Source organism: Gopherus flavomarginatus, chromosome 10 (assembly GCF_025201925.1).
Source record: "Gopherus flavomarginatus isolate rGopFla2 chromosome 10, rGopFla2.mat.asm, whole genome shotgun sequence".
NCBI classification, from domain to species: domain Eukaryota; kingdom Metazoa; phylum Chordata; order Testudines; family Testudinidae; genus Gopherus; species Gopherus flavomarginatus.
The window spans coordinates 8,624,358-8,650,250 of NC_066626.1; the positions used below are offsets into that span (position 1 = coordinate 8,624,358).

Consider the following 25,893-nt stretch of genomic DNA (forward strand, 5'->3'; position numbering starts at 1 on the left):
CTCTGGGGCACCTGGCATTGGCCACTGTCGGTAGACAGATACTGGGCTAGATGGACCTTTGGTCTGACCCGGTACGGCCGTTCTTATGTTCTCATGACCATGGATTTTGTTCAATCAGCAGCTACAAGGTACAAGAGAATGACAAAAAGCATGTGGAACAGCATGCGCAACCTGTTTGTACTGATGTATGCAAGGAGAGTGGAAGGAGAGCCATCTTTGTATTGGCCACGGGGACGCTCCCTGTTATGCTATTGAGCCTTTACCTTGTCTCGGGCAGATCTGTTCATGTCCCTGTGACACACTGGACAGGATGCTAGGATGGTGCTTTGTTAACAATAAACCTGGCTGAGCACTTTCACCACCAAACCGAGCCTGTGGCCTTGCGTAACACTGAGCTCTATGGCTCAGCAGGCTGTATAGTGCCGCTAACGCCGGTGCTCAACCAGCGCTCTACAGCACAACCACCTCCGTGCAGAGCGGGCATGCCCAGCTGCCAGGAAGTAAGGCAGCATCAGTGTCACAGTTTCTAGATGCAGTGGCCCATCTCCTCTCTCTGCTCTTATGTATATCACCACGTCTCAGTTCGGGGTGGGGGAGGGGAAGGGACATACTAGCAAAGCATACTGCTAATGCAGACATCACATATGTACCTTGGAGCTAACCATGTTCCATAACAAGATATTACTCTGACGTTTTCATTACAAATAACTGAAATCCAACAAATGTAGGGGATGAGGGATAGCTCAGTGTTTGAGCATTGGCCTGCTAAACCTAGGGTTGTGAGTTCAATCCTTGAGGGGGCCACTTAGGGAACTGGGGTAAAAATCTCTCTGGGGATTGGTCCTGCTTTGAGCAGGGGGTTAGACTAGATGACCTCCTGAGATCCCTTCCAACCCTGATATTCTATGATTCTATGAAAAGTGGTTTCGTGTGTCACTTAGCTTCCAGTCAGGAGGGGCATGGTATCAAGGGCTCAGATTTTAAAATGCTCAACAATGACAAGGTGTCAGCAGGCAGGTTCTCTGAACTCAGAGTCTTGACATTCAGAATCCACAAAAAACCCACCCCCACTGTCTAGACACTGCTTGCATTGGCTCCCGGTCTACTCATGGACTGGGCGGGGCAGGAGTGGAGCCACCATCCCTTCAGCTAGAACTCATAAGAAGAGGTTGAAGATTTTCTGAAGCTGTATGAAGTGATCCTACCTTTTGTCCTGGCAAGCCAGGCAACCCAGGGCTGCCAGCGTCCCCCTGGAAGGTAAAGAACAGTAAATCAGTATGGAGGAGGAGTTCTCCTGCGTGTAGCATGGAAAATGTGTTCTGGAAATACACGTTTCAGAGGTTGCATGGACCATCCAATGGATCAGGCATGTGAGGGGGGTCATGGGACTGACAGCAACAAGCTGCACGTGTCCATGCCATGGCTCACCAACACTGTCCTTCCTTCCAAGGCGAAGATTTCTCAAGGCACAAAGGGCAGTCAGGTGGCTAATTCCCAATGATTCATCAGGAGCCCGGCCCCTAGCTGCCCTTTGTGCCTCTGGAAACCTCCCAGGCTTTCAGAGCACTCCTGGGGATGGGGTGGGATTTGTCCCTGCATAAAAACAGCTCTTCGCTCTGAGGCAAAGGAATAACGAATATCATGGAAAAGTCCTGGCTCCAGGGAATTTAATGGCAAAACTCCCTTCACTTCAGCAGGGCCAGGATTCCTCCCGATGCGTCTCCCTTGCAGACTGATTGTGGGGCACTGCTCGGCTGTATGACAGCACAGCAATACCCCATGTAATATGTACTACAAATCGGTCAGTGCTCAAAACGGACCAGACACGTGCTAGCCAGAATGGACCCGCAGAAAGGCTACTGCCCAGATTTTTTGAAACAACAGCATAATATTCTAATTCCTCCTGTTCTCTCTGCTGACTTCTGTACTGCTCCTGGGGCGTTCCCACGTGATGCCTATTAGAGAAGAGGGAAGGATCTTCTGTAACACACGCCAGAGTGGAGAATGTAGGAGGGCCAGGGAAAGTTCCCCACTCTGCACAGGAGGGGAACTCCCCAGAGAAGAGCGCTCCCCAGGGACAGAAGCTGGATCAGCCCCAGGGACTGGCTATTTCATCAGAGGACACATCTCACTGTACTGCTTGGCTGGGGCTGAACAGCTCGAGTCCTGCTAGGGCAGATAGGTACACACAGATTCCCAATGGCTCCTGACCTTGAGTCCGGGGAGTCCCGGCGGCCCCTGTATGAAAAGTGAATAAATACAACACGTTATCAGGCAAATGAGCCGAATGAGCACGCATCCCCTCAGAAGCCCCTGAACCGCTGGGTACTTTGGCGTTTGTTAATAATTTCCCTGCAGAAAGACACCAGCAGAGCCCCCAGGATCACATGCTGCCCTGGGGTGTTGTCACTCACTCCCAGCCAGGGGTCCAGGCGGGTGCTGCCCGGCGAGCCGGCCTGATGGGGGTCTGGGCGGGCACTGCCTGGCGAGCTGGCATGCTGGGGGGCAGTTACAGGCTCGAGCTGAATGCATGAAGTCCATGGACTTGGCAGGGGGGTCATTTCCTTGCTTAGAGCCCTGTGCAATGCCTGGTTTCCTGGTCAGGGTGGAAGATTCCTCTGGAAGGGAGAGCCAGGGTTAACTGACAGCCAGGGGGATTTACCTGTGGCCCTTCAGGTCCGCGCTCTCCAGGAACGGCAGAAAGGACGGGCATCCCCGAGCCTTCCATGTCTCCCTAGGGTAACAAACACCCGGTGAGACGCAAACACGGGTCACTCTGCCACCCGGGGCCAAAACAAGGGCAGAGGCACGGGAGCCAGGATGTTTTGCAAGGCAGAACCACAGCAGGCAAACAGTGAATGGGAGTGGTGTCAGACGGGAGCCCAGGGCCTAGCCATCAGCTTAGCCTTTTCTTCACAGAGCCAATCAGCTGTGGTACCCGGGGCATGGAACGCAGGCCTCCGAGCTCAGACAGCAAAACAGCTGCCACCCAGGGAGCACCATCACTGTGCACAGTCAGAACCCCCAGGAGCAGGCCCTTCCCCTCCCCGATCTGCCCCAGAGCAGTGGGAAGGGAAAGGCTCCCCACACACTGGGAGGAACACTGGAGTTCTGCCCCACCACACAGCTGCAGGGCCTGCCAGCTCAAAGCCACTCAGCTAGCGGGTCGCAGGTCAGAGCAAGGGAGCTGGGAACACACAAGTCAGCCCAGAAAGGGGGTCCTACAGGCAAGAGCTGGGATCCCATCAGGGTCCCAATGGCGGGTCCAATGCAGGCACCAGAGTGGGTGGACAACACGCTCCTCACAGGACCCCCAGAGTGTAGCCCCCCCAGGAGCACGCAGGCAACGTGCCCCCTGTGGGACCCACACAGAGCACACAGGCAACATGCTCCTGACGGGACACCCCATGTGTGGCCCTCCAGAGCGTGTGGGTAAAGTGCTCTCTGTGGGGGGTCCCAAGTGGGGCCTCCCCAGAGAGCACGGGCAATGTGCTCACCCAGGACCCCCGGGCTCCCCCAGAGCACAAGGGCAACGTGCTCCCTGCAGGACGCCCCCAGAGGGGCCCCCAGAGCGCACAGGCAACATGCTCCCCCTGCAGGGCTCCCGCTAACTGATGGCAGGAAGAGAGCGTAAGGATTTCAATATGTTAAGCAGCCATGGCTGATACTTACAAATCCAGCCTCGTAGCCTGGCCCAGGAGGTCCAGCAGGGCCTGGGGGACCTGGTGGTCCTCGTGGTCCCATTGGTCCAGGAAGGCCTGCCAGCCCGGTTTCCCCTGGGGCTCCGGCCAGCCCCATCTCACCCTTACCGCCCTGCAAGTGGGAACAAAAGGAACCCTGTCACACAGCCAGGGTATGGCCCAAGCTCTGAGGCTGCAGAGCCTGCAGGGGGAGGGTAGCTCCCGGGCACACCAAAACAATGAGATCTAACAGCTCGGAGCTGAAGGGAGCGTTCCCTCCCCTTCCCCCCCCCAGCCAAAAGCACAGCACAAGCCAAGACTGAGCAGCAATTCAGACAAACAAAACAAGGGATCCGAGACCCACGTCAGTTACCAGCACTCCCCAGCCAGGCCCAAAACCACCTAGGCTGGCAGACTTGATTAGAAACACAGGCACATTCCAGGTGAACGCACCTTTCGAGGAGGTGAGAAACTCACCCCTGTAGTTAGTGCCAGGTTCTGTGTCCTCACTGCTCTGTGGGGGTGCCCTTCCCCTGCCCTGCAGCACCTGGTCTCTCCTGAGCAGAGACTACCGGACCCAACCACCATCACAAGGCCAGTGCTCTCTGCAATGTGGAAAACGGCCCCTGGGGTGTGTATGTGAAACTACCAACGTCATTTCTCCTTAGGAAATGCTGCTTGAAAGCCTGCCAGGCTGGAAAGGCAATGAACTGAGTCGAGGTACCTCTTCACACACATACAAGGAAGCACGGGAATGGCTAGCATCTCTCTGCAAGCTACATGTGCAGATCTCTCTTTAAAAAAAAAAAAAAAAAAAAAAAGACCCCGCACTATGTCTCCTAGTACAATTCTGTATGTCCTGGGAGCTCAGAGGTACGCCCCTGGCTTCGCCTAGCCCACTGCACGCTTTCCTCACCAGTCAGACAGAGCCAGTCCAGGGGACGTTGCACGCAGAAGTTTGACTTTGCATGACATTTCTCACTATCAGACTGTTCAGGCCCACGCAGACGGTGGGGAATACAGAATGAAAATACAGTACAGAAGGAGCAATATTCAACAGAAATTGTGAACTACGTTATCCACATATTAAAAACTCCTCAGACAATAACAATGAAAAGGTCAGCATTTCACACGCTTTCCCGCTTGCACTGAACAAGTGCCTTTCCGAGTGCCTATAAACCATACACTAGAGAGACGTGCCATTAACCCAGACATGCAATTAACCCAGGGAATGGATGCTTCTCGGGCTTGCTTTGCCTCAGTTTCTCTCTAGTTTTTGTTCCTGTGCTGCCACCAGACTTCTTTAAATCCAGTAGCTCTTCATGTTCAATGACCCATGGCATTTCTGCTTAGCTCATGCGAAAAAATTCCAACCAATTTTGTAGCATAAAAAATGTAATTCCATAATTGCTAACATGTGAACACTCGGCCCCAGCGTGAGGCAGGCGGCCAGACCCCACACGGCTGGGCAGAGTTTGGATGCATTGGATTCAACCTTTGGCAACAGCCTCCTACAAATACAAGCTCAAAGACTGCAGATTTGCCACTGATAACCTGACATGCAGAATCACACAGAGCAACTGGATTTAAGGGACTTTTGCCCATAGGATTCTCTTGTTTTTGACAGCGAGAGCTCTGAGACACATGCACCTGTCTAAGCCATGCCGTCAGCATGCGTGCACAGAGCCTTTACCTCGAACCTGGTCTCTCCCACAGGTGGGGATGTGGAGTAGTAAGAAAGCAGCTCTAGCAGGTAGGAAGGGATAGGGGGCAGGTTGCTCTGATTAGATGGAAAAGATGGAATGGAGACAGAGAGAAGAGTGACAAGAGAAAAGAAATCATTTCCTATGAGCACCAGTGGCAGAGCAGACGTTACAGCCCCACGGCGTTCCAAAACGGTCCTTTGCTGGGAAACGGGCTCAGGAGTTCGTATTCCTATCTTCTGTTACGTCGGCACCAGATTCCACGCAGGACCTAGCAACGAGCTAAAACCCAGGAGCCAGCTCCTGCCCTAGCTGGTGTATATCAGTGGAGCTCTGTCAACTTCACGTCTCGATGCCAATGCCCACCAGCTGGGCGTCAGCCCTAGAAGCTTAGGTTTAGTACAATGGATCTATGTGCTCGCCCTGTGCCTTCCCACTACTCCCCCAGAAGAACGTCCATGTGACTGGAGCCCAGGCCTTGTGCCCACCCTGGGCAGAGTGATGCATCTCATCTGCTCCCAACAGCTGGTGACACGTCCTGGAGAACTAAAGATCTAGGTCCCGATTCTTTCCAGCACTCAGGCCCACGTTTAACGTGAAGCCTCTGTATTTCACTGCTGTGACTGAGTCACAATGGACCCAGTGCATGCTCTGGGGCTTTGGGGAATCACTGTCTTGGCCCAGAGCTTCCATACCCCGGTGCTCAGCCAGAAGGGCTTGTGTGTTTTTGTGGTTGATGCCCACAGACCCTCAGGAGGAACTTGTGTGCTTCCAGGCACGTGCTGCCCTCACCCAGCCCAGGGACAGGGATGGGAAGGAACAGACATGGTCATCGTCAGTTATACGTGTGCTCTGGAGAGCGGGACAGAGGAAAGAGGAGGGACAGAACGTAACACCAGTAGTGGGCAGAGGGGAACATGTAGGGAACGGGACCCACAGTGGGTAATCAGGAGACTGAAGGAGCCACCGAATTGGCCGTGGGTAAATGGCCTAAATGTGGGTACCGATCCACTGTATTCATTCCCAATTCAAATACTGTGCACTGCTAGTTGACGTGGGAATGGTTGCTTCAGGAATGGCAATTGCTGTAAGTTAGCTGGCTAGCACACCTCTTCTTATGTGGGTCAACCCCTGGATTTGATTCTGGATTTCTATTTCTAACGGGGCATCCTATCTACTATTAAAACCTGGTTAGCATCACAAACTGATTCAGTGACAGAGCTGGCAACAAGATCTCCGGTCCCAGGCAGTGCCCCGGCACCACGCTGCCGGCCACCACTCAGGAGACATGCGAGCGGCACATCACATGTCACGTTTCCCCCGTCTCTTCCTGAACTTAGCCACATGTCACAGGCCTGCCTGTGACACCTGCCACGAGCTCTCCCTTCCACCCACCCTGGCTGGGTGTAGCCTGCAACTGAAGGAGAGAAGATAGATCCCCAGTGGAATCTGGGTGCTGGTTTCCGAGTCACCTGCACTACAAGGGGCAGAGGGTAGTGTAATCTCAGAGCCAGACAACAATTCTGGGGGATGGGAGGTTACTGTACCTTGGGTCCAGGAGCTCCGGGGAGGCCTAGGTCTCCTGGGTCCCCCTGGGAACAAGAAGGGAAGGAAGAGTGAATCGTCAGACAGAGTGCGGCAGGCCAGGGCAGAGCTGTCCAGTCCAGTGGCACACTAGGACAGCTGGGGGGACTGTGTAACCTGGAAGTCGTGGTGGGTTACCTGTTCACACGCTACTTAGGAATCTTTTCTTGATGCAGAGCTGGGGATACAGTATTATCTCCACAGCCTTAGCTACAAGTTTGGGTATGTTTCCGCCAGCAGAGCTACCACAGCCCCACACAAGATCTGATCCTGGGTACCCAGAACAGTCGCAAGAGCAACCAGAACAGCTTCCCCCACCAAGAAAACTACCACAGAACCCAGGTGTGGTCCCTGATTTCTGGGGGCGCTGGCTCCCCGGTACACAGCGTGTGTGGAGCACGAAGAATCCTGCAGGGCAGTGGCGAGTGCACAGACTCCAGCCAGGACAGTGAAGATGTGGCATGCCGTGAAGGACTGCAGCAGGCTTGCACAGCAGCCTCGCACCTGCTCCATGCAGCGGCTGCATATCCCACACTCTGTCCACGAGGGGATGTTGGGAGCAGAGGCACTGTCCATATTCCCGAATCAGTTGTGACTATGCGCTGGGGTACCCTGCTGCACCCCGCTTGGAAACGGGGGTCTGGGCTAAGGTGGCATAACAACTGCAGGTTTGCACTCCGTGGGCAGGAACGCAGCCTTTGGGGACCAACGTCAGCCCGAGTCAGCGGCTAGCACCAGGCTGCCATCAGGCGTCCTGGGCAGGGCAGATGCCAACTGAACTGGGGCTGTTTTATTTTCCACCACCTGACAGCTGCATTTCCTGCTGTGCCTCCTGTGCCTCCTGTCCTGCCCACTCCATTCCCTCAGCACACCAGTGGCATGCAAGTTCCCTCCAGCACTTTGCCACCTACCCCTGCTTTGGGCCAGGCTTGCTCCTGAACTGGGATTTCTTCTGACGCTGTATGATGTGTACTATTCTAGCGCTTAGAAGCCCAGGCATGGCCCTGGATCCCTTTGTGCTAGGTGCTGCACAAACACAGAGCAAGCCAGCACAGCAGCAGTCGGCTCCCAGACTGCATGCACTGGCCTGCCCCCAGGCGCCGCTGTGATATATCCCATACTTTTCACTGCCCAAGGCAAAGTGGTACTTGATCTGATTCCAGGCAGGACAGAGCTACCCTCAGGCTTTCGCCTACCCATAGCCAGCAAGTTACTGCAAAGACTCTGCGGTTCTAGCCCAGGCCACGTACCCGTTCTCCTTGAAGCCCAGGCTGGCCGGCCAACCCACTTTTTCCTGGAGGACCCTGCCAAGTTAGAGAGTTAATCTCAGCTGGAGCAAACATTTCAGAACTGGCATTTTCATGCTGGTTTACTGCATTAACTCTTTACGTGTCAGAGGAAAAGGCCCAGCTGCCCTCAGAGTACACAGCCACCCCCGCCAGGCTTCTCGCTCGTCACGCCCCAGCCCGGGGATAGGCCGTCACCCATGCCTGACTCATGGCCAGCCACACCCCAGCTGGGGATGGGCCATCACCCCCACCGGGCTCCTCACCAGCCACACCCTAGCCCGGGGACGGGCCATCACCCCCACCACGCTCCTCACCAGCCACACCCCAGCCCAGGGACAGGCCGTCACCCCCATCGGGCTCCTCACCAGCCACACCCCAACCTGGGGACAGGCTGTCACCCCCACCGGGCTCCACCCCAGCCCGGGGATGGGCTGTCACCTCCACCAGGGTCCTCACCAGCCACACCCCAGCCCGGGGACGGGCCATCACCTCCACCAGGGTCCTCACCAGCCATGCTCCAGCCCGGGGATGGGCCGTCACCCCCACGAGGCTCCTCACCAGCCACACCCCAGCCCGGGGATGGGCCGTCACCCCCACGGGGCTCCTCACTAGCCACACCCCAGCCCGAGGATGGGCCATCACCTCCACCAGGGTCCTCACCAGCCACGCTCCAGCTTGGGGACAGGCCGTCACCCCCACGGGGCTCCTAACCAGCCACACCCCAGCCTGAGGATGGGCCGTCACCCCCAACAGGGTCCTCACCAGCCATGCTCCAGCCCGTCACCAATTTCAAGAGCTGACACATTTCCCCAGGTGTCTCCATCCACTCTATCTCCCCCCAATCCCCTTCCTCTGACCACCCAAGCCAAAGGCAGCACCTGAGTACAGCTGCTGTTTGTGCGCACCAGGCATCTGTACATCCCGAATTCTGACGAGACGCACCCCCCATGCTCCAGCCCCTCCAGCCAGAGCAAGGCCCAAAGGCCCTGGCGCTGACCCTGCCATGGGAAATGTTGGGGCAAGCACCAGGACAACCCTGGAACACGTGGCCATTCCCAGCACACGCCCCCCTCCACACTTACTGGTGGGCCTTGAGCTCCGGGGACACCATCTCTGCCTGGCAGGCCGGGAAGGCCGGGGGGTCCTGGCAGCTCAGTGCTGTTCATCCCAAATCTTCCTGGCTCTCCTGGCAGGCCAGGCACCCCAGGAGGCCCGGGGGGCCCTGGTGGGCCTCGGGGGCCCTGAAAAAGAGTAAAGCATGTTTGGCGGCATGTGGGCACACATTCTCCCGTGCCTGCAACGCCATCTCCAGACGCCGGCTGGGAGTCCCTTGGCACGCCACACCTGCTGCCTCTTGCCATGGCAGTCTGAAGAATGCTGCCCAATACCAGGGCGCAGCAAATGAAGCCTTAAAGACACAGCTGAAGCAACCCCCTTCCCTGCACTTCACCACTCACCCGAAAGCTTTCCAGATCGCCTCCAAACCCAGAGCCTTCCATGTCGATGAACGTCTGGAAGAGAAGCACATGGGCACAGACGTCACTCCTCTGTTTCCATGGAGCAGGGGAGCCAGCATGCATTGCCAGCAGGGACTCGGCCCGCTTCTGTGGGGCTGGGGAGCGAAAGGTTCAATGGCCTGGACTTCTCCCGCAGCCAGGCCTCTGCTCCCGAACTAGCAGAAAGAGCCTCCGGAGAGGCCAAGGGAGTCAGGCTGGACATGGGGAAGAGTAGTTTCCCATCCACACCAGCCCCAGAAAGCAGGGCAGGCTGATTACAGAGGGCAGACACTCCGCACAGGCAGATGCCCAGCACGAGGCTCATGCTCTGCATGAACTCACTCACAGTAAGGCCTGAGCGAGACTGAGGAGATGCCTAGACCTTGGGCTGGCCTCTGCGTGGGGGCCATATCCCCCACAGAAAGGGTGTTGAGCACTGAGCCCTGCTGCAGCCTCTGTCTATGGGGCCTGGCCTGCCTTTTTCAGCAGCACGGAGCGCACAGCCTCTGTCTATAGGACCCAGCCTGCTTTCTCCAGCAGCGCGGAGCGCAGCATCTGTCTACAGGACCCAGCCTGCTTTCTCCGGCAGCGCGGAGTGCAGCATCTGTCTACAGGAACCGGCCTGCTTCCTCCAGCAGCACGGAGCGCACAGCCTCTGTCTACAGGAACAGGCCTGCTTCCTCCAGCAGCACGGAGCGCAGCATCTGTCTATAGGACTCAGCCTGCTTTCTCCAGCAACGCGGAGCGCAGCATCTCTCCACAGGATCCAGCCTGCTTTCTCCAGCAACGCGGAGCGCAGCATCTGTCTACAGGAACCAGCCTGCTTCCTCCAGCAGCACGGAGCGCAGCATCTGTCTACAGGAACCAGCCTGCTTCCTCCAGCAGCGCGGAGCGCACAGCCTCTGTCTACAGGACCCAGCCTGCTTTCTCCGGCAGCGCGGAGCGCAGCATCTGTCTACAGGACCCAGCCTGCTTTCTCCGGCAGCGCGGAGCGCAGCATCTGTCTACAGGACCCAGCCTGCTTTCTCCGGCAGCGCGGAGCGCAGCATCTGTCTACAGGACCCAGCCTGCTTTCTCCGGCAGCGCGGAGCGCAGCATCTGTCTACAGGACCCAGCCTGCTTTCTCCGGCAGTGCGGAGCGCAGCATCTGTCTACAGGACCCAACCTGCTTTCTCCAGCAACGCGGAGTGCAGCATCTGTCTACAGGACCCAGCCTGCTTCCTCCAGCAGCACGGAGCGCAGCATCTGTCTACAGGACCCAGCCTGCTTTCTCCGGCAGCGCGGAGCGCACCATCTGTCTACAGGACTCAGCCTGCTTTCTCCAGCAGTGCAGAGCACGTAGCAGAATCCAAGATTCCAATTCCAAAATTTCAATTTTCTTTCGATTCCAAATCAGAGCGAAGAACTGACATTTCAAAATCTCTCATGGAACACAATTCAAAAATTTCATTTAGGAAAAGCTGAAATGACATTTAATCAAAACGTTTCATTTCAACTTTATTTACACAATTTTTCTGCTAGAGTATAGAATCATTTGTAATATATTATAAAAGGGAAATGTTTTGACTGTTATATCATGTGATACAATATGACGTGACATGACAATAGTCAAAACATTTTGACTTTATATTATATTATAGACTTTTATTTTATAAATTGGTGATTGGTTTTGGAATTGGTATTCTAATTGGTAATAACTGGTTTGGTAAATGATCCTCTGTTTACTCCACTCTTATTGTAACTGGTATTCTAACTGGTAATTTCCTGTTGCAATTGGTATAACAAAATAGTATAAAAATAAAATTAAAAATAAAATAAATGACAAGACCCTATTAGACCATGACATGACACAATAGGCAAAATGTTTCTATTATCCAAGATTGAAACAAAAGATTTTGACGTCATTGAAAGGAATAAACTCATAACTTTTCACTGAAAATTGATGAAACTGCTAAGTTCTGGTGCAAGGTTTGATTTTGTGGGATCGGCATTTCCCAACAAGAAAGCATTGCATAGGGATACGTCTGGCCAGCTCTAGCTGTGAGCACCCGGCACATCCGTTTTACTGCCGTACTAACTTCACAGCAAGTACCAGCTCTGCCAGCTGCTCAGTGCCATGGCAGGAGCCAGGATCTCTGTGCCCCTCAGTGCCAGATCCTCGGAACCAATGCCACATGCCAGGTCTGTGCCATCCACAGGCCCCCGGGAACGTACCAGCTTGTCCTGTTTGGAGGAGAGACCTGGTGTCCCGGGTGGTCCAGGCAGTCCAGGGGGGCCTCTTGCACCGACTCCGGGCTCACCCTAAGCACACAAAAGAGACGACAGAGCTTGTAACATGAGTTCTATGTTACTCCACTGCACATTAGCCAAACAAAACAGGACAGTTCCAGAGATGGCGTGCCTGGGGCCAGAGAGAACCAGTTAGACCCTCCCTCCATGCTGCCACTCAGTCCGTGTGCCAGGAACTCACCTTCTGCCCCTTGAGGCCAGGCTCTCCGGGAGTTCCAGGGAATCCCTGGGGCCCAACGTCACCCTGCAAAGGGAAACAAAGAGACTGATGGGGAGCCAGAGCCAAGAGCCTACTGCACCCCAGGGGTACACTGGGGGCAGTTCTCTGTCATAAGACAGACGCGGAGCAATGTAGGGCTGGAAGGGACCTCGAGAGGCCATCTAGTCCAGCCCCCTGAGCTGAGGCAGGGCCAAGAAAATCTCCTAGATCATCCCATGCAGGTGTTTGCCCAGCCTGTTCTTCAAAACCTCCAGTAACGGGGATTCCACAGTCCCCCTTGGAAGCCTGTTCCAGAGCTTAGCTACCCCTCGGTTAGATTCTAGGAAAAACTTTCTAGCTCTATCGCCCTCGCTGCAGATTGAGCCCATTCCTTCCTGTCCTACCTTCAGTGGCCATGGAGAACCACTGACCACCATCCTTTTTGTAACAGCCCTTAATGTATTTGAAGTCTGTTCTCAGGTCCCCCCTCTGTCTTCTCTTCTCAAGACTGAACATGCCCAGGTCTTTAAGTTTTCCTCACAGGTCAGGTTTTTCAACTCTTTTCTCATTTTTCTTGCCAGTCTCTGGTTTCTCTCCAATCTGCCCACAGCTTTCCTGACACGTGGCACGCAGACCTGGACCCAGGACTTCAGCTGAGGCCTTGCCAGTGCCAAGCAGACTGGGACAATGACCCCCCGTGTCTCACACATGACACTCCTATGAATACGCCTCAGAACGCTAGCCTTTCTAGCAGGTGCATTCCAAGCAGTGTTCCTTCAACACCCTGCTATGCCCTGTAGCTAAGCATGCAGCTGGGGGTGCTGGACGTGTTCTGGAGCATGTGAGAGGGACTGTGCATTGGCATGGAGCACTAGAAAGCATGCACTATATGGTAATGATTTAGCCAATCTTAGGTGGCCAGTCACATGAGTGTCTGCAGGTGGCACACATTGACACCAGCACACTGGCAGTGCACAGGGGAAGCGAATGGTGACACTTACAGGTTTCCCATCTTCACCAGGATCACCCTAGAGTCAACAGAGATGGAGAGGTGTTAACGAGACAGATAGATATTCACCACCCAGCCGCGCCCTGGGGGATGCATTCGCCAGCTGTGTTGCCCCCTGGCTCCTCGGAGTATTCCCCATTCTCTCTCACCCAGCACCCTGGGGGCTTTGGTAGGATTTCAGCAGCACCAGCCAGGACATTGGCCTACTCTGCTGGGCGTCTGTGGCTACTGTCGTACTTTGCTCCAGCTCGGCAGCCCCCCTCCAGTTCAGAACGTGCTGAAGCCCCTCTTCTCCCCACAGCACTTCTCGGAGAGATGATGAGAACCCCGAGATCACCCCCAGCTCCAGGATCAAACAGCCAAGGGAGGCTGGGCCTGTGCTGGCCCCAACAGCTCTGGCAGGTGGCACACAGGAAATGGGGGTGGTGGGAAGTGCAGGCCTGGAGCAGGGAGGGAGGCAAGAAAGGGCAGCAAAGAGATGGGCAGAGGCAGGGGGCAGTTGGTGGGCATGGAGTGTAAGGAGAAAGGGGAGCTTTCTAATCTCATTCAGGTGGGACCAGTGGAGAGGGAGAGGAGATGGGGACAGAGTGACGGATGGAGCAGGTGGCAGCGGGGGGAAGGCAGGGTCCCAGGCAGCAGAGCCTTGGGGCAGTAGGGGACAGATGCAGTGCAGCAGGACCCAGGCCGTAGCCAGGATGCAAAGGGACAGGCTGTGTGGGGAGGGCCAGCGAGGAGCGTGACAGGGCCCTAGCTGGACAGAGGGAGCTCTCTGCAGCCAGCATCGCAGGGTCCCGATAGCACTCTGCTGGCATCTCCTGGGACAGGAGGGCATTTGCTGCCCCTCATCCCAGAGAGAGCCCAGCAGCTCCCAGCTTGCTTGGGTTGAAGGTTTACTCACAGGCTCGCCGTCCTTGCCAGGGAGGCCATCTTTCCCGGGCGGCCCTGGGGGACCTGTTGGTCCTGGAGGCCCGGCGACCTGCTCCACCCCAGAGCCGTCCAGGCGCTGCAACGTAGAGCCAGGGGGCCCAGGCGGGCCAGCGGGGCCGGGAGATCCCTGGGCACCTGGTTCCCCTTTCTGACCCTTAGAGCCGGGATACCCAAATCCTGCACTTCCCTGGGGATGAAAGGGGAAATCATGAGCCACCAGTTGCGCTCCCCAGCCTGGCCTGGGCACTGCCTGCAGCCGGGATCCCCAGGGTTTCCTGCTGCCTCGCTCTGCCCTGATGCTGTGCCCTGGAAATGCCAGGCTTTGGCCTCGCAGAGCTGGCTGGGGCCAGCATGGGCCCAAGGGGCGATACAAAACGCCCAGCTAGTTCCCTCAGCCAGTCCCACATGGAGAAGGAACGACTCGCCTCTGGGATTCCCTGGCTTGGCTCTGGCTGCGCACACATGAGCCTGGGATGTGCAGCCGATAACACTGGAGTCCAGAGCTCCCGTCCGCCCTCCATCACCTCCCACACAGAGGCTGAACTGGCTGATTCCCCTGCCTCAGCCTCCGTTCTTGGCCTAAAGGCTCCTTGGAGTAGGACACGGCAGGAAGGGGCCTGGTACATAGCCGGTTCTGTTACTGAGACAATGCCAATCACCACCACCATGGTATTGGATACTGCCACGGGCCACGCCAAGCCAGCGATTCCAGTGCAGCAGACAGTGATCCAGTCTGCTCCTGAATGCTCGGGGAGGGTTATGAGCTGTGAGCTTAGGCAGTGTGTCTGTTGTGAAACAGCACCATGCCAGACGCCCGCTGTGGAAAGACAGGTGCTCTGCCTGGCTCTGGTGTCACTCCCAGCTTTCCTCTCCCAGGCCCTGTTGCACCCGAGCGGCCATCAGTGTATGCTCCCTCTCCCTCTCCTGCCATGGCCTGGGCTGCTTGCCAGCTGGTCTCACAGGGACTCGCTTAACACGCACATTTGTGGGAGGCGAAGATGCCGAGCCAGGGGAGTGAGGGATCCATGAGAACTGAGCAAGGCCCCATGGATCTGCTCCTGGGTGATTGCCTCTGAGGGTCCGACTCAGCACTGGCACCAGCCAAACAAACCAGAGCCAGTGGACTCCTGTGCGAACCTGGGCCTGGCTTCCCAATACACTGAGCCCCGGAAGCCAGCCGGTGCTCTGGCTGCTCAGCACCCACACCCTCAGGCCCCACAGGAAACATGACTTGTCTAGTCAGTCTCCACAGCTAGGGAACAGTGCCTCTCGCCGACACATGGACAGCACAGCCGAAGGCCATGCCACGGGCCTGGGGAGAACGCTAGCCCGGGAGAGTACAGCTCATGGGCACCCTGCCTGTAACCCCCCCTTCTATACAACACCCTGTGGTCACCGCGCTCACCTTAACGCCCAGGTCTCCTTTTTCTCCCTGCAGAATAAAAGAGTAAAACGTCATTGCACCTGACAGGTGTGCTCCTTAACCCACGGCAAGTCATGGCGCGTGCTCCCCTGACAGCACACTCAGTGCACACGCAGCTAGAGCCGAGCCAGGTGCTTCCCAGGACAGCTCCACGGAGCAGCACCGTACAGGGGAGTTCAGTGCAATTCAGTCTGCTGGAGCCTGGACAGTACCACCCCCGGGAGAGGTAGGAACATCGGCTTGGCCCCCACATGCACAGCTGATGCGAAGGAGTCTTTCACCAAGGGCTCGATCCAGCCTGCAGGGGAGTGCTTCGGCCACCCTGCTGACATCAGTGGGTGCTGGAGGCGGTCGGCACCAGGCAGGGCTGCTCCCATCATGCTCATCTGACAATGCATGGGGACAGACTCTGCCCATACACTGCTTCACTAAACACGGGGGACGCGCTCGTGGGAGCTGCGCTGGGATTTTGTCCAGAGCGAGTGTTTGCAGGGCTGGGCTGCTTTGTTCGAGAAGAGAGCCTCTCTTGCCCTAGCCCTGCCGTGCCTGAAAGACACAGGGAGCAGGGGGGAGCTGGCCTGCAGTCAGAGCACAGGAGCAGGGAGGGACGCTGCCTGCTCTGGCACAGATTGACGCCCTGGAATGGGCGGATGGTGAGGAGCACCTCACACCATCACTAGCTGCAGGAGGGGGAACTGCTCAGCTGTGCCTGACAAGCCCCTCTGCACGCCTTTGCTCTTTGTCCCAGGTCATAGCCCTGCCCTTGGTCTCTTCTTCGTTGGCTCTTCCTTACGGCCTGTCATCTCCCTTTCCCTCACTCCCCGATCCTCGCTAGCAGTGCCCAGTCTGCTGGGTCTGCGGCACAGCCAGAGGCTGGATACTGACATGACCGGGCCTCTGCTCTGTTCCCCTTATCAAAGCCAGGCTGTCCCTGCTGAGCTCCATTGCTGCACTGCACACGAGGGATGCCAGGCAGGCCAGGGGCTCCAGGGACTGTCCCACGGAGGCAGGAGGAAGGGGTGAGTGTCCTGGTGTGGCTGTGGTGAGAGGAGGTTTGTGATGTGCTTCGGAGCCCATGGATGAAGCTGCTAGAGAAGCACTAAGTATCACCACTGACCTTGTCACCTTTGGTGCTGCCGGTCGCTAGAACCCTGCGGGATCCGGAGTCTCCTTTTGGGCCATGTTCGCCTTTCTCTCCCGGGGCCCCTTTTTCACCTTTTGCACCAACCCTGGCTGGAATGAAGAGCCACGTGCAGTTACAGGCGAGGACGCAGGGCCCTGCTGGCCAGCGCTGACCGCTCTGCTCGGGCAGGGCTGGGGTGTGGGACAGCCACACCACAGACAGCGCGTTGTGCTGAGGACACCCGTGTGCGAGGGCTGGGCAATCTGGGGCTCTCCGACACTTACCCACTAATGGGGCTTGCACCAGCTGCCACAGGCGCTGACTTTGGCCTTTCCCAGAGGATGCTTGACCCCCGCTCCACCTCAGGCCCCACCCCCACTCCACCCCTTCCCTCAAGCCCTCGCCCTGCCCTGTTCCGCCCCCTTCCCCGAGCATGCCCTGCTCCCACTCCTCTCCCTCCCAGCACCTCCTGCATGCCCGCGAGAGGCACTGATAAGGGGGCTGCCAGTCGGTACTAAGCACCCACTATTTTTTCCTGTGGGTGCTCCAGCCCCGGAGCACCCCTGAAGTCAGCGCGTATGCTAGCTGCTGCTCCCAGCTGCCTCATGGCAGCACAGCCGGGGAGTTCTGGTGGGGGACCCCCTTCCCCAGGCTGTTCATCTCTCCATCCTTCTAGACAACGGACTTAGGCCTTGCAATGCTGCTCACAGCAACAACTAAATCTGGGCCCCACTGATTAGGAGCCTAGGTCCCATTCTACAAAGGGAGTTAGGCACAATCTTACCAACTGTCAATGGTTCCTATGTGTTCAAAGATGTGGACCTCACTGCCTCAAAAAGCGAAATGGAGGAAAAGCCACGTGTGAGGTCACAAGCGCAGTGTTAGGGCTTCCCCACAGACTCCCACAGAGAGGGAAGCTGAGATCCCTGCGTCAGCAGCAGAACAACAGATATAGCAGGCAGGCCCTGTGAGAAGTCCCTCCCGGGAGGCTCAGCCTGATGTATCTGAGAGGTGCTGGATAGGACAGCCCCCCGACCTGCTCTCGTGCCCCCTTGAACAATCAGCATGGAGACATGGAGGGAGCTCACAGCTTCAGCCAACCCCACCACTTTGCATGGCTCTAGCTACTGGCACGTTGAACACTTGTCCCAAACAGATACAAATTCCTCAGGCTCCACAGCAGCAGCCTGCATGAGCCTCCGGACAGAGGACCCCTGCTTCGGGGACGCCACAGGAACAGGTGGCTCCACTCGCCTATCTCAAGCCAGCTGCTCAAGTTTGAGGCATTTCTAGTTTCTACCTGCTCCAGGTCATTTGCAGACATTGTCCCTGCTTAACATCTCTGCAGGCTGGGTGGCAAAGGGGCAAATGCACATTTTACCTTCTGTAGAAACTTGCTGTAGTCCTTCCACTTTGATTTGATCAGTTGGCAGCTGAGAGCCCACGCTTACTTTCCCCACTGTCTCCCCAGCAGTGGGGGGAGAAGTGACCGGGGGAGGTTCCGGGAGCCGCGACACAGCTGGGATCCCCTGCACAAGACCAGAGAGGGGAAGAAACTTGAATGCTCAAGAACAAAACTCCCTGTGCAGTTGATGAGGCCCAGCCCACAGTGAGGCCTGTTGACATTCCAGGCTGGGCAGTGGCACAAGCACTTGTTTCATTGCTTACTGGAGGTGGTTACAAAGAGTAACGGGGAGTTACAGAATCAGAGATCCCACGGCCAGAAGAGACTGTTGTGATCATCTAGTCTGACCGCCTGTATCGCCCAGGCCATGGGACTGCTCTGAATTAACTGTTTGTACTAGAGCAGGTCTTGTAGGCAAACACCCAACCCCGATTTAAACATTGCCAGGGATGGAGAATCCACAGCCCAAGTTACTATTTGTATTAGTGCTGCAAAGCAACACTGCATTGTAAAGAAGGCTTTAAAACCCAGAGTTAACCACCAGAAACAAAAAGGAGGAGATGGCCACATTTGTCACTAAAAGGGGACCCATGAAGACACCCATTCTGGCCCCAGAAATGCATATGCACAGTGCACTAAAGACAGGAGAAAGCTCTGAGTGCCCTGATGAGCCAACAGCCCTGGTTTCCCCCTGAACTTTGTACCAAATGCTGCTGCTGGTGGTGGGCCCGAAGCAGCTGTCCTTATTCCAGCAAAGTGCCAGCAAAGCACCCTGAGAGTTCTGCCTGAGGAAGGACTGCAGGATCCGGTCTGGTGTGTATAAGGGAATTCAGAATGGTGCTATGTACTGCACTGGATTGGAAGAAAGCCCAGGAGAAATACTTATAGCCATTACTCCTGTCCCGTCACTGGATGGCGTCGGTGGTCCGTGTTCAAACATAAGGCAACAGGACATCTGCCCTGTCTCGCGGGGAGTGCTGTCAGCTACGTCTGGCTTGCAGAAATGTTCCTGTTTTGTGGTCCACCCCTCAAATAAACTTCCAGTGGAGGGAAAATATCCTGCCTTTTCTCCTGCATTTGACATCTCCGATGTAGACAGACTGATTCCTGCCGGTGTTTCACAGCCCGGAGACCGCTTTCCAGCCGGCCCACTCCTAGTTCTCATCTCCTACATACCGAATTCAGCATCCAAAGCATTCTGGGAGAAAACATCAGCTGTGAAGTGGGAAAATGAAGGCTGGGCTGCAGCGAGTGCCAGTCTTTCAACCCCAGCAGGTCCAGCTCTCCATCCCAGAGGCCACAAGCATAAGGCCGTCCGTCAGTTTCTCTGTCCTGTTCTTCTCTGCTCATTCCACCAAGGAGCACAAAGGGAGCAGAGTATATAGCTGGAGACTGCCCAGCATGGGGCACACCTGGCTTCTCCCTGCCCCTCTCTGCAGCCCTCTGCACAGGGTGCATGTCACAGAGGCAAGGCCAGAAAAGACCACGATGATCATCTAGTCTGACCTGCAGAACACAGACTGAAGACTCTAGCCCAGTGACTACTGCATGGTAAGTGGTGGCTAAACTAGACCAGGTCTCTTAGAATGACATCCAGCCTTGATTTAAAGAGCCTAGAGATGGAGAACCCTGGGAAAGCTGCCCAGGTGAAGCTCCCTCACTCCCAAAATGAGTACCTGATTTCTGTCCAGTTTCAGCTCCCAGCCACTGGATCGGGTTCTCTTTGTGTCTGCTAAAGAGCCACCAGCCATCACAAATCTCCTCCCCACGTGGGTACGTACAAACCACCAGCAAGTCGCCACTTCACTTCTCTTGGATAAACTGAACAGATCGAGCTCCGTCAGGATCTCACGATTAGGCAGGTTCTCCAGACCTTGAATCATTCTTGTAGCTCTCTTCTGACCACTCTCCAATGGTCAATGTCCATTCTGACGTGTGGAGACCAAACTGGGATTCCAGTGATGGTTTCGCCAAGGCACTATGCAGAGGTAATACCAGCTCCTTACCCCTGGTTTACTTGTCCAAACTCCCAGTTGGCTTACGTGTACAATGGGGGAATACCACCACCTGCTGCCTTCTGGGCAAGGCTCCATGCACAGCTGAGTGCTAAGGGCTCTCACGCGCAGTTTCAAACACCAGTAGAGCGATGTCAGAGTAGAACTCAAATCTTCTGGCTCCCAGCTGAGTGCACTGTCCCCTGGGCAGGGAGGAATCTTAGTGAGAGGGAAGTTTCTCTCTCATGCCCCTTTCCTCAGAAACATGGTACCCTCGAGAGCGCTGTCATCGGCGGGAACTGACCTCTAGCTGCACCACCGTGTGCTGCTGTTTGGACGTACTCTTAGGGGGAGGCTAGCTGTCAGCCGGGGGAGGAGTGTGTGTGTGTGGGGGAATACAGCATTTAAAACGCCAGCACTACCACTACTCTACAGGGAAGCAACGATGGCCTCCTTGGAACAATGGTGTCCACGGGTAAGTGTTACCGTATGCCACCATCCAGCTAACATGCCCCAGAGTGCCATCCCCTCAGTGAGACATACCTGGTGCACCAGTCAACCTCAGCATAACCAATCCTGCTGAGGTAGCTAAGCCAGGCACCGTGTCACAGCCTAAGTCCTCACTGTCCTCAGTAGCAAGGAGCCATGCCAATGTAATACTTGGCCCATTCCAGTCATCATATTTTCACTTCCTTTAGGCAGATCCTGCAGGAAGGACACTGGGAAAGGGAGGTTCAGCCAAGCAAAGCTCCTCTAAAAATGGCTTTGTGGGATTGCAAAATTACTGCCTCTCCATGATTTCCACCTCAAACGTGTTCTGCCTACATGGCCAGAGAGTGCTGCTGTGCTTTTCCTTGTGCCACCCCTGCAAACCACCTGGAGCTGGGACACACAAGCCAGGCATCACCATCAGTAGTAAATTAACAGTGGGCCAAGTCAGGCCCTTAGTGAAAGCCATGCAACCCAGCTGACCTCATATCAAGCTTTCACTGATATCCGATGCTGTGGAACTGCAGTAGCTTTGCACAGCTTTAACTGATTGGAACGTAAACAATTCTTTGGCAGCACAAGACGACACCCAATCTGCTCTGTAACTCCCACAGCCGTGCTGTCTCTGCAGGGCGATCGGGGATGCACACAGCAGGGTTCGGTAGGTTGGCACACGTGACTCTGAACACACTAAGAGAGCAGACTGTCTTGGTACCATTCGTACTGAGTCACTTTTCAGAGCAGAGCCGCTGTCGGAGAGGGTCGGCACAGAGCTGCAGCACTGGGGCCAGAGTTACAGATGTTCTGTTGGAGGCTCCACAGGTCGATGAACGCGAGTACTGCCAACACTCAACCACAGAACACACCACAAGCAGGAAACGCCAAGTCCTTTTCAAATCCACCCTCCTCAGCTGCTCCAAAGCACTAGCGCACTGCATTGTCCCCCCTGCCCTCCAAACCCATCCTTCAGAACCCAGACACACTGTTTGGATTGAAACCTGAACTCGTGATGGTAAAAGGCAAGTTTCCAGGTGCTAATACACATCCGGAGGAAAGAGAAGGCTTAACAATTCTTTGGACTCTTGGAAATGGAATGAAATCTGGTCCTGGTAACTAAAATTTCAAGGCATAATGGGCTTTACAGTAATTCAGGGCTGATTCATGATGCCACGGCAGCAGATAAGGCAGTTGTGCACCCTACTTTCCTGAGCAGGGAGTACAGTACCTGTACTACATACGTTACAAACGCTTTCCCATTACAACCCAGTGGATCAGGCCAGTGGCTGCTAAGAGCATGTGTGTGTTTTTGCAATCTGTACAAACTCCTAAAACAGCCTGCTTCCTGGATGTTCCTCTGGAGGGACACCTGGCTCGGGGCAACGGCAGAGAACAGCAGCAGGCGTGGGTTTTCTATTGCAGCCATACAGCAGTAGGTAACATGAAGGGGAGAGATTAGACACTATTCTGAATAGACAGCCAATTCCTAGCCCAGAGAGTTAACACTGCAAGCCTTTGGGGGTCTGGTTTAAAGGAAAGCTCTGATTCAGTTACCAATCTCTTCAGATTCTCAGCCAGTTTTCAGATGCCCTGTTGGCTTTTGTTCCAGATCCACTACGTGTGATACAATCTGACTTACAGGCACGGAACTTCTCCGTGACTCAGTGCATCAGGGAGACGTAGTCAGGACAGTTGGCATGATCCAGGGAAAGCACCGTGCTGTTCGCGCCTTTCCCAATGGTTTCACTGATGGCACGAGATGGGGGAGGGGGAAATGGACACGAGTAGCCACAGGATAAAGGCCGTGGCCCAGGAGCATATCACAGAAAACATAAGTTTATGTCAACAAGGCGTTTACTCCCTGCACCTCTGGGCTGACTGGAAAGGGAGAAATCAGGACCCCAAGCCATCATTCATCTTAACCTGGGAAGACCAACCATCCATTGGCAGAATGACTGCCAACTCCCCCCCACCCACTCTCTGCTGCCCATTGCAGCAGTAAGGACAACTGTGAAGGAGGCAGAGAAGGCCACATAGAAACAGCCCCCATCCCTCTGTCTGCTTATGTAGTGTTTAGCCAGATTTGATGGGGCCTGTACCTGGAAGGGAAAAGCAAAGCCAAGCTGGAAAGGAATGCCCTTGGGCCCACGGCCGCAGACTCACCTGCTTCCTTCTTGATAGGTGGGGCCTTTCTTCAGCACCACTTCCAAAATCTCCAGATGCCTACATCATTCCAAAGGGAGGGGAGGGAGACGCGGTCAGCAAACATATCCAGCATGCCCGAGTGTTCTGCTCAGGGTACTCGACAGCAATGGCTGCTCTGCCCCCTTCCCACTGGAAATAAAACCCAGGCCCCACATTCTCCTGGTGGAAAGTGTGCGTCTCAAACCGGCTTTTACTGCCTAGCAATGAGATCCTTCTCCTCGTTGCTGAGAAGGGGATTCACATTTCCGCCTGTCCTGGGATTCACTTGGGGTCCCACACTGATTCCAACAAGGATTTATAAGCCCAAAGAGTCAGCTGGTCCCACCAGTGGTACAGTCTGTTCACTAACATGACTCAATAAAAAAACCAAATCAGGAAATCCTGACTCTGTAGAAGTCAATGGGAGTTTTGCAAATAAATTCACTGGGGCCAGGATTTCACCCTGGTTCAGTGCACTGAGGGGGCTTTGGCTAGGAACTAAAATTCACAACGGTCACTTGACACTAGTAGCTGGTTAGCTTGTTTCCTCCGCCGTGGCAAGCCTCAGGGCCCAGGGGAGCAGCTGGAGAAGACCTGCCGATTAGCAATGGCAGGAGGCAATACCACCACCTGGGGTCTAGTCTTCCATGAAATTCCTGGACAAACCCCCAGCCAGCAAGCACTGGGGTAGGGCAGATCTCCTTTGCTACCGTCTGACCTCTTAAGGGAATGGGGGATGATGAAGCGAGAAGGGTGAGTGCCCATGGGAGTTCCTGTCTGGGCGTGAGGACACTGCACTGCCCACTCTCCCCACCCCCTTGGGCATTGCTATTTCACAACAGCGGTTGTATCTGGTATGGCAGGAGCCAGGGGCAGGTGCGGGGAAGAGAGATTTCACACATCAAAGAGCAGACCAAAACCACACAATATAATCTATATATTTTTAAAGCTCATGATTTTTGGTCCAATCTCATGATTTGTTGGGGTCAGGCTCATGATTTTTTGGACATTTGGGGTGCATGACCCTGTGTGGTAAATTGCATATTAACTTCCAGCAAGCGATCTGCTAACAGCTGGAACCAAGGTAAGTTCTACACCCCTCTGTGTAAGCAAACCACAGCTACAATACTGAGCCATGGCAGACAGCACTCACCACATCAGTATCCTCGTCCTGCTCCTCACACTGGAGATCAGCTGCCTGGTGATCACCTGTCACTTTCAGATCTGCAATCATCCCCTGGAAAATACATACCAGCAATCATCACCAGCAAACAACGCAACACATCGTGGGTAGCTTGTGAGAGAGAGTGTTATCAGAGCCCGTTGCCACTTGACAATGGCCATCAGCCTGTTAGCTGACTGGTTGGTAGGAAAGGTTCACAATGTGAATTGCAGGCAGAGATAACCAAAGGCAGCCCCAATTTCAACTGCCCGGGGATCAAGTCCAAGGAATCTGATTGCGATTCTCCTGCAGTGATGTATTCTCAGTGAAACAGAGCCTGTGCTTAATCACAGTGGCTTGCTGACTTCTTAAACCAGGGCCAGCACAGCCACTGCACCCACTACAAACTTCTGGGTTTAATCGAGTTGTTTCTCAGGAGTTCTGTGGTGTGAATTCCAGACACTTCTCACTAATGCTCAGTTTCAAAGCTTTGGGGGAAGGATGGAATGAGCCCATCCTCTCCAACCACCAAATAGTTGCCGCCTCCTCTCTGCACTGTGTGGGCCACAGTGAAATCAGCTCTTCATTCTCATTGGCACTATTGGTCAAGCTCTACTCCAGGGGTCGGCAACCTTTCAGACATGGTGTGCCAAATCTTCATTTATTCACTCTAATTGAAGGTTCCGTGTGCCAGTAATACATTACAATGTTTTTAGAAGGTCTCTTTCTCTAAGTCTATAATATATAACTAAGCTATTGTTGTATGTAAAGTAAATAAGGTTTTTAAAATGTTTAAGAAGCTTCATTTAAAATTAAATTAAAATGCAGAGCCCCCTCCAAACCGGTGGCCAGGACCCGGGCAGTGTGAGTGCCACTGAAAATCACTCGTGTGCCACCTTTGGCACACGTGCCATAGGTTGCCTACCCCTGCTCTACTCACACAATATGCAGTGAGGTCGCTGGCTCTTGAACTATAGTCTCCCTAATTTAAGAAGTCAGCGAATTGCTGTGATGAAGTACAATTAGCTTGGGAAGATATGAAGCCTGCTTGCCCACAAATCCAATTTGCCACAGTCTATGTTATGGAACTGGCAAGCAGTTAAAGGATTTATTCACCTTGCTTGAAATGTTTCCTCACAGCTGTGACCCATCTCACCACAACAGATTTTGAATTTTAACCTCCAAAACCATATTAACCTCCAAAAGAGAAATGGCAGAGTCCCACCAATTTTCTGAGGGGTTTAGCGCTATTCAAATGCAACTTTTAAGGACTTGCCTCATATCCACAAAAACCGGACATGGGAATCACACCAGTTTTAGGGCCATGGTTTACTCAGCTTCCAAACTGTAAATGAACTCCTGACAGGTCTCTCAAGTGTAGGCCGTGAAGAGAGGCTGGAGCAGGGTCATACAGGCTGCAGTTATCCCGTGGCACAAGCAGGGAGAAAGACCATGCCCACGGAGAAAGACGGCCTTTTTCATTCCTCATACAAAAAATTCTTCATTGTGAAGTGTAATCGCCCAAATTGACAATAACTGCTCTGTGATTGGGAGCGTTTTTACCATCACGTGTTACAGTGGAATGCGACGAGATACAGTGAATTAGTTATACAACAAAGAACAATGGATTTGGTCGATTTTTCTGGTGAAATAAAAGCAGATAAAACCGGGAACCTCATTTTTTGTCATAAATTGAACTCTCAATTATGTCAGGTTTCACACATTGAACAGAAGTAACAGGACAAGAAATGCCAATGGTTTTCCCTCCCTGAACCAAACTCTCAACTGTGCTAAAGAGATGACACCATTTCCACTGGCCAACCCGCTCCAGTTGCCAACTAGGCGTCTCACAAGTGTGGCATGCCAGAGGTCAAAATTACAAGGGAGAAAACACGTCTGAACTGTTTTCTAAGAACTATTATTGACAATGCATGAGATAA

The 25,893-nt window shown here is 54.5% G+C and overlaps 1 protein-coding gene across 4 annotated transcripts in view; it reads right to left on the bottom strand.

The window, feature by feature from the left end:
• Positions 1-25,893, bottom strand: part of COL18A1 (collagen type XVIII alpha 1 chain) — a 245,258-nt gene that overhangs the window by 36,742 nt on the left and 182,623 nt on the right. For 3 of the 4 annotated variants that reach the window (XM_050916471.1, XM_050916469.1, XM_050916468.1), the window contains 17 exons: positions 23,945-24,028; positions 22,771-22,830; positions 18,104-18,251; positions 16,717-16,832; positions 15,582-15,608; positions 14,148-14,363; positions 13,242-13,268; positions 12,223-12,285; positions 11,967-12,053; positions 9,714-9,767; positions 9,339-9,497; positions 8,218-8,271; positions 6,931-6,975; positions 3,673-3,813; positions 2,663-2,734; positions 2,212-2,238; positions 1,206-1,250 (listed from right to left, as the gene is read on the bottom strand). In XM_050916471.1, coding sequence (XP_050772428.1) covers positions 1,206-1,250; positions 2,212-2,238; positions 2,663-2,734; positions 3,673-3,813; positions 6,931-6,975; positions 8,218-8,271; positions 9,339-9,497; positions 9,714-9,767; positions 11,967-12,053; positions 12,223-12,285; positions 13,242-13,268; positions 14,148-14,363; positions 15,582-15,608; positions 16,717-16,832; positions 18,104-18,251; positions 22,771-22,830; positions 23,945-24,028 — 1,425 coding nt within the window. The remainder of the gene's footprint in view (positions 1-1,205; positions 1,251-2,211; positions 2,239-2,662; positions 2,735-3,672; positions 3,814-6,930; positions 6,976-8,217; positions 8,272-9,338; positions 9,498-9,713; positions 9,768-11,966; positions 12,054-12,222; positions 12,286-13,241; positions 13,269-14,147; positions 14,364-15,581; positions 15,609-16,716; positions 16,833-18,103; positions 18,252-22,770; positions 22,831-23,944; positions 24,029-25,893) is intronic. The other variant, XM_050916470.1, reaches the window with a different exon arrangement.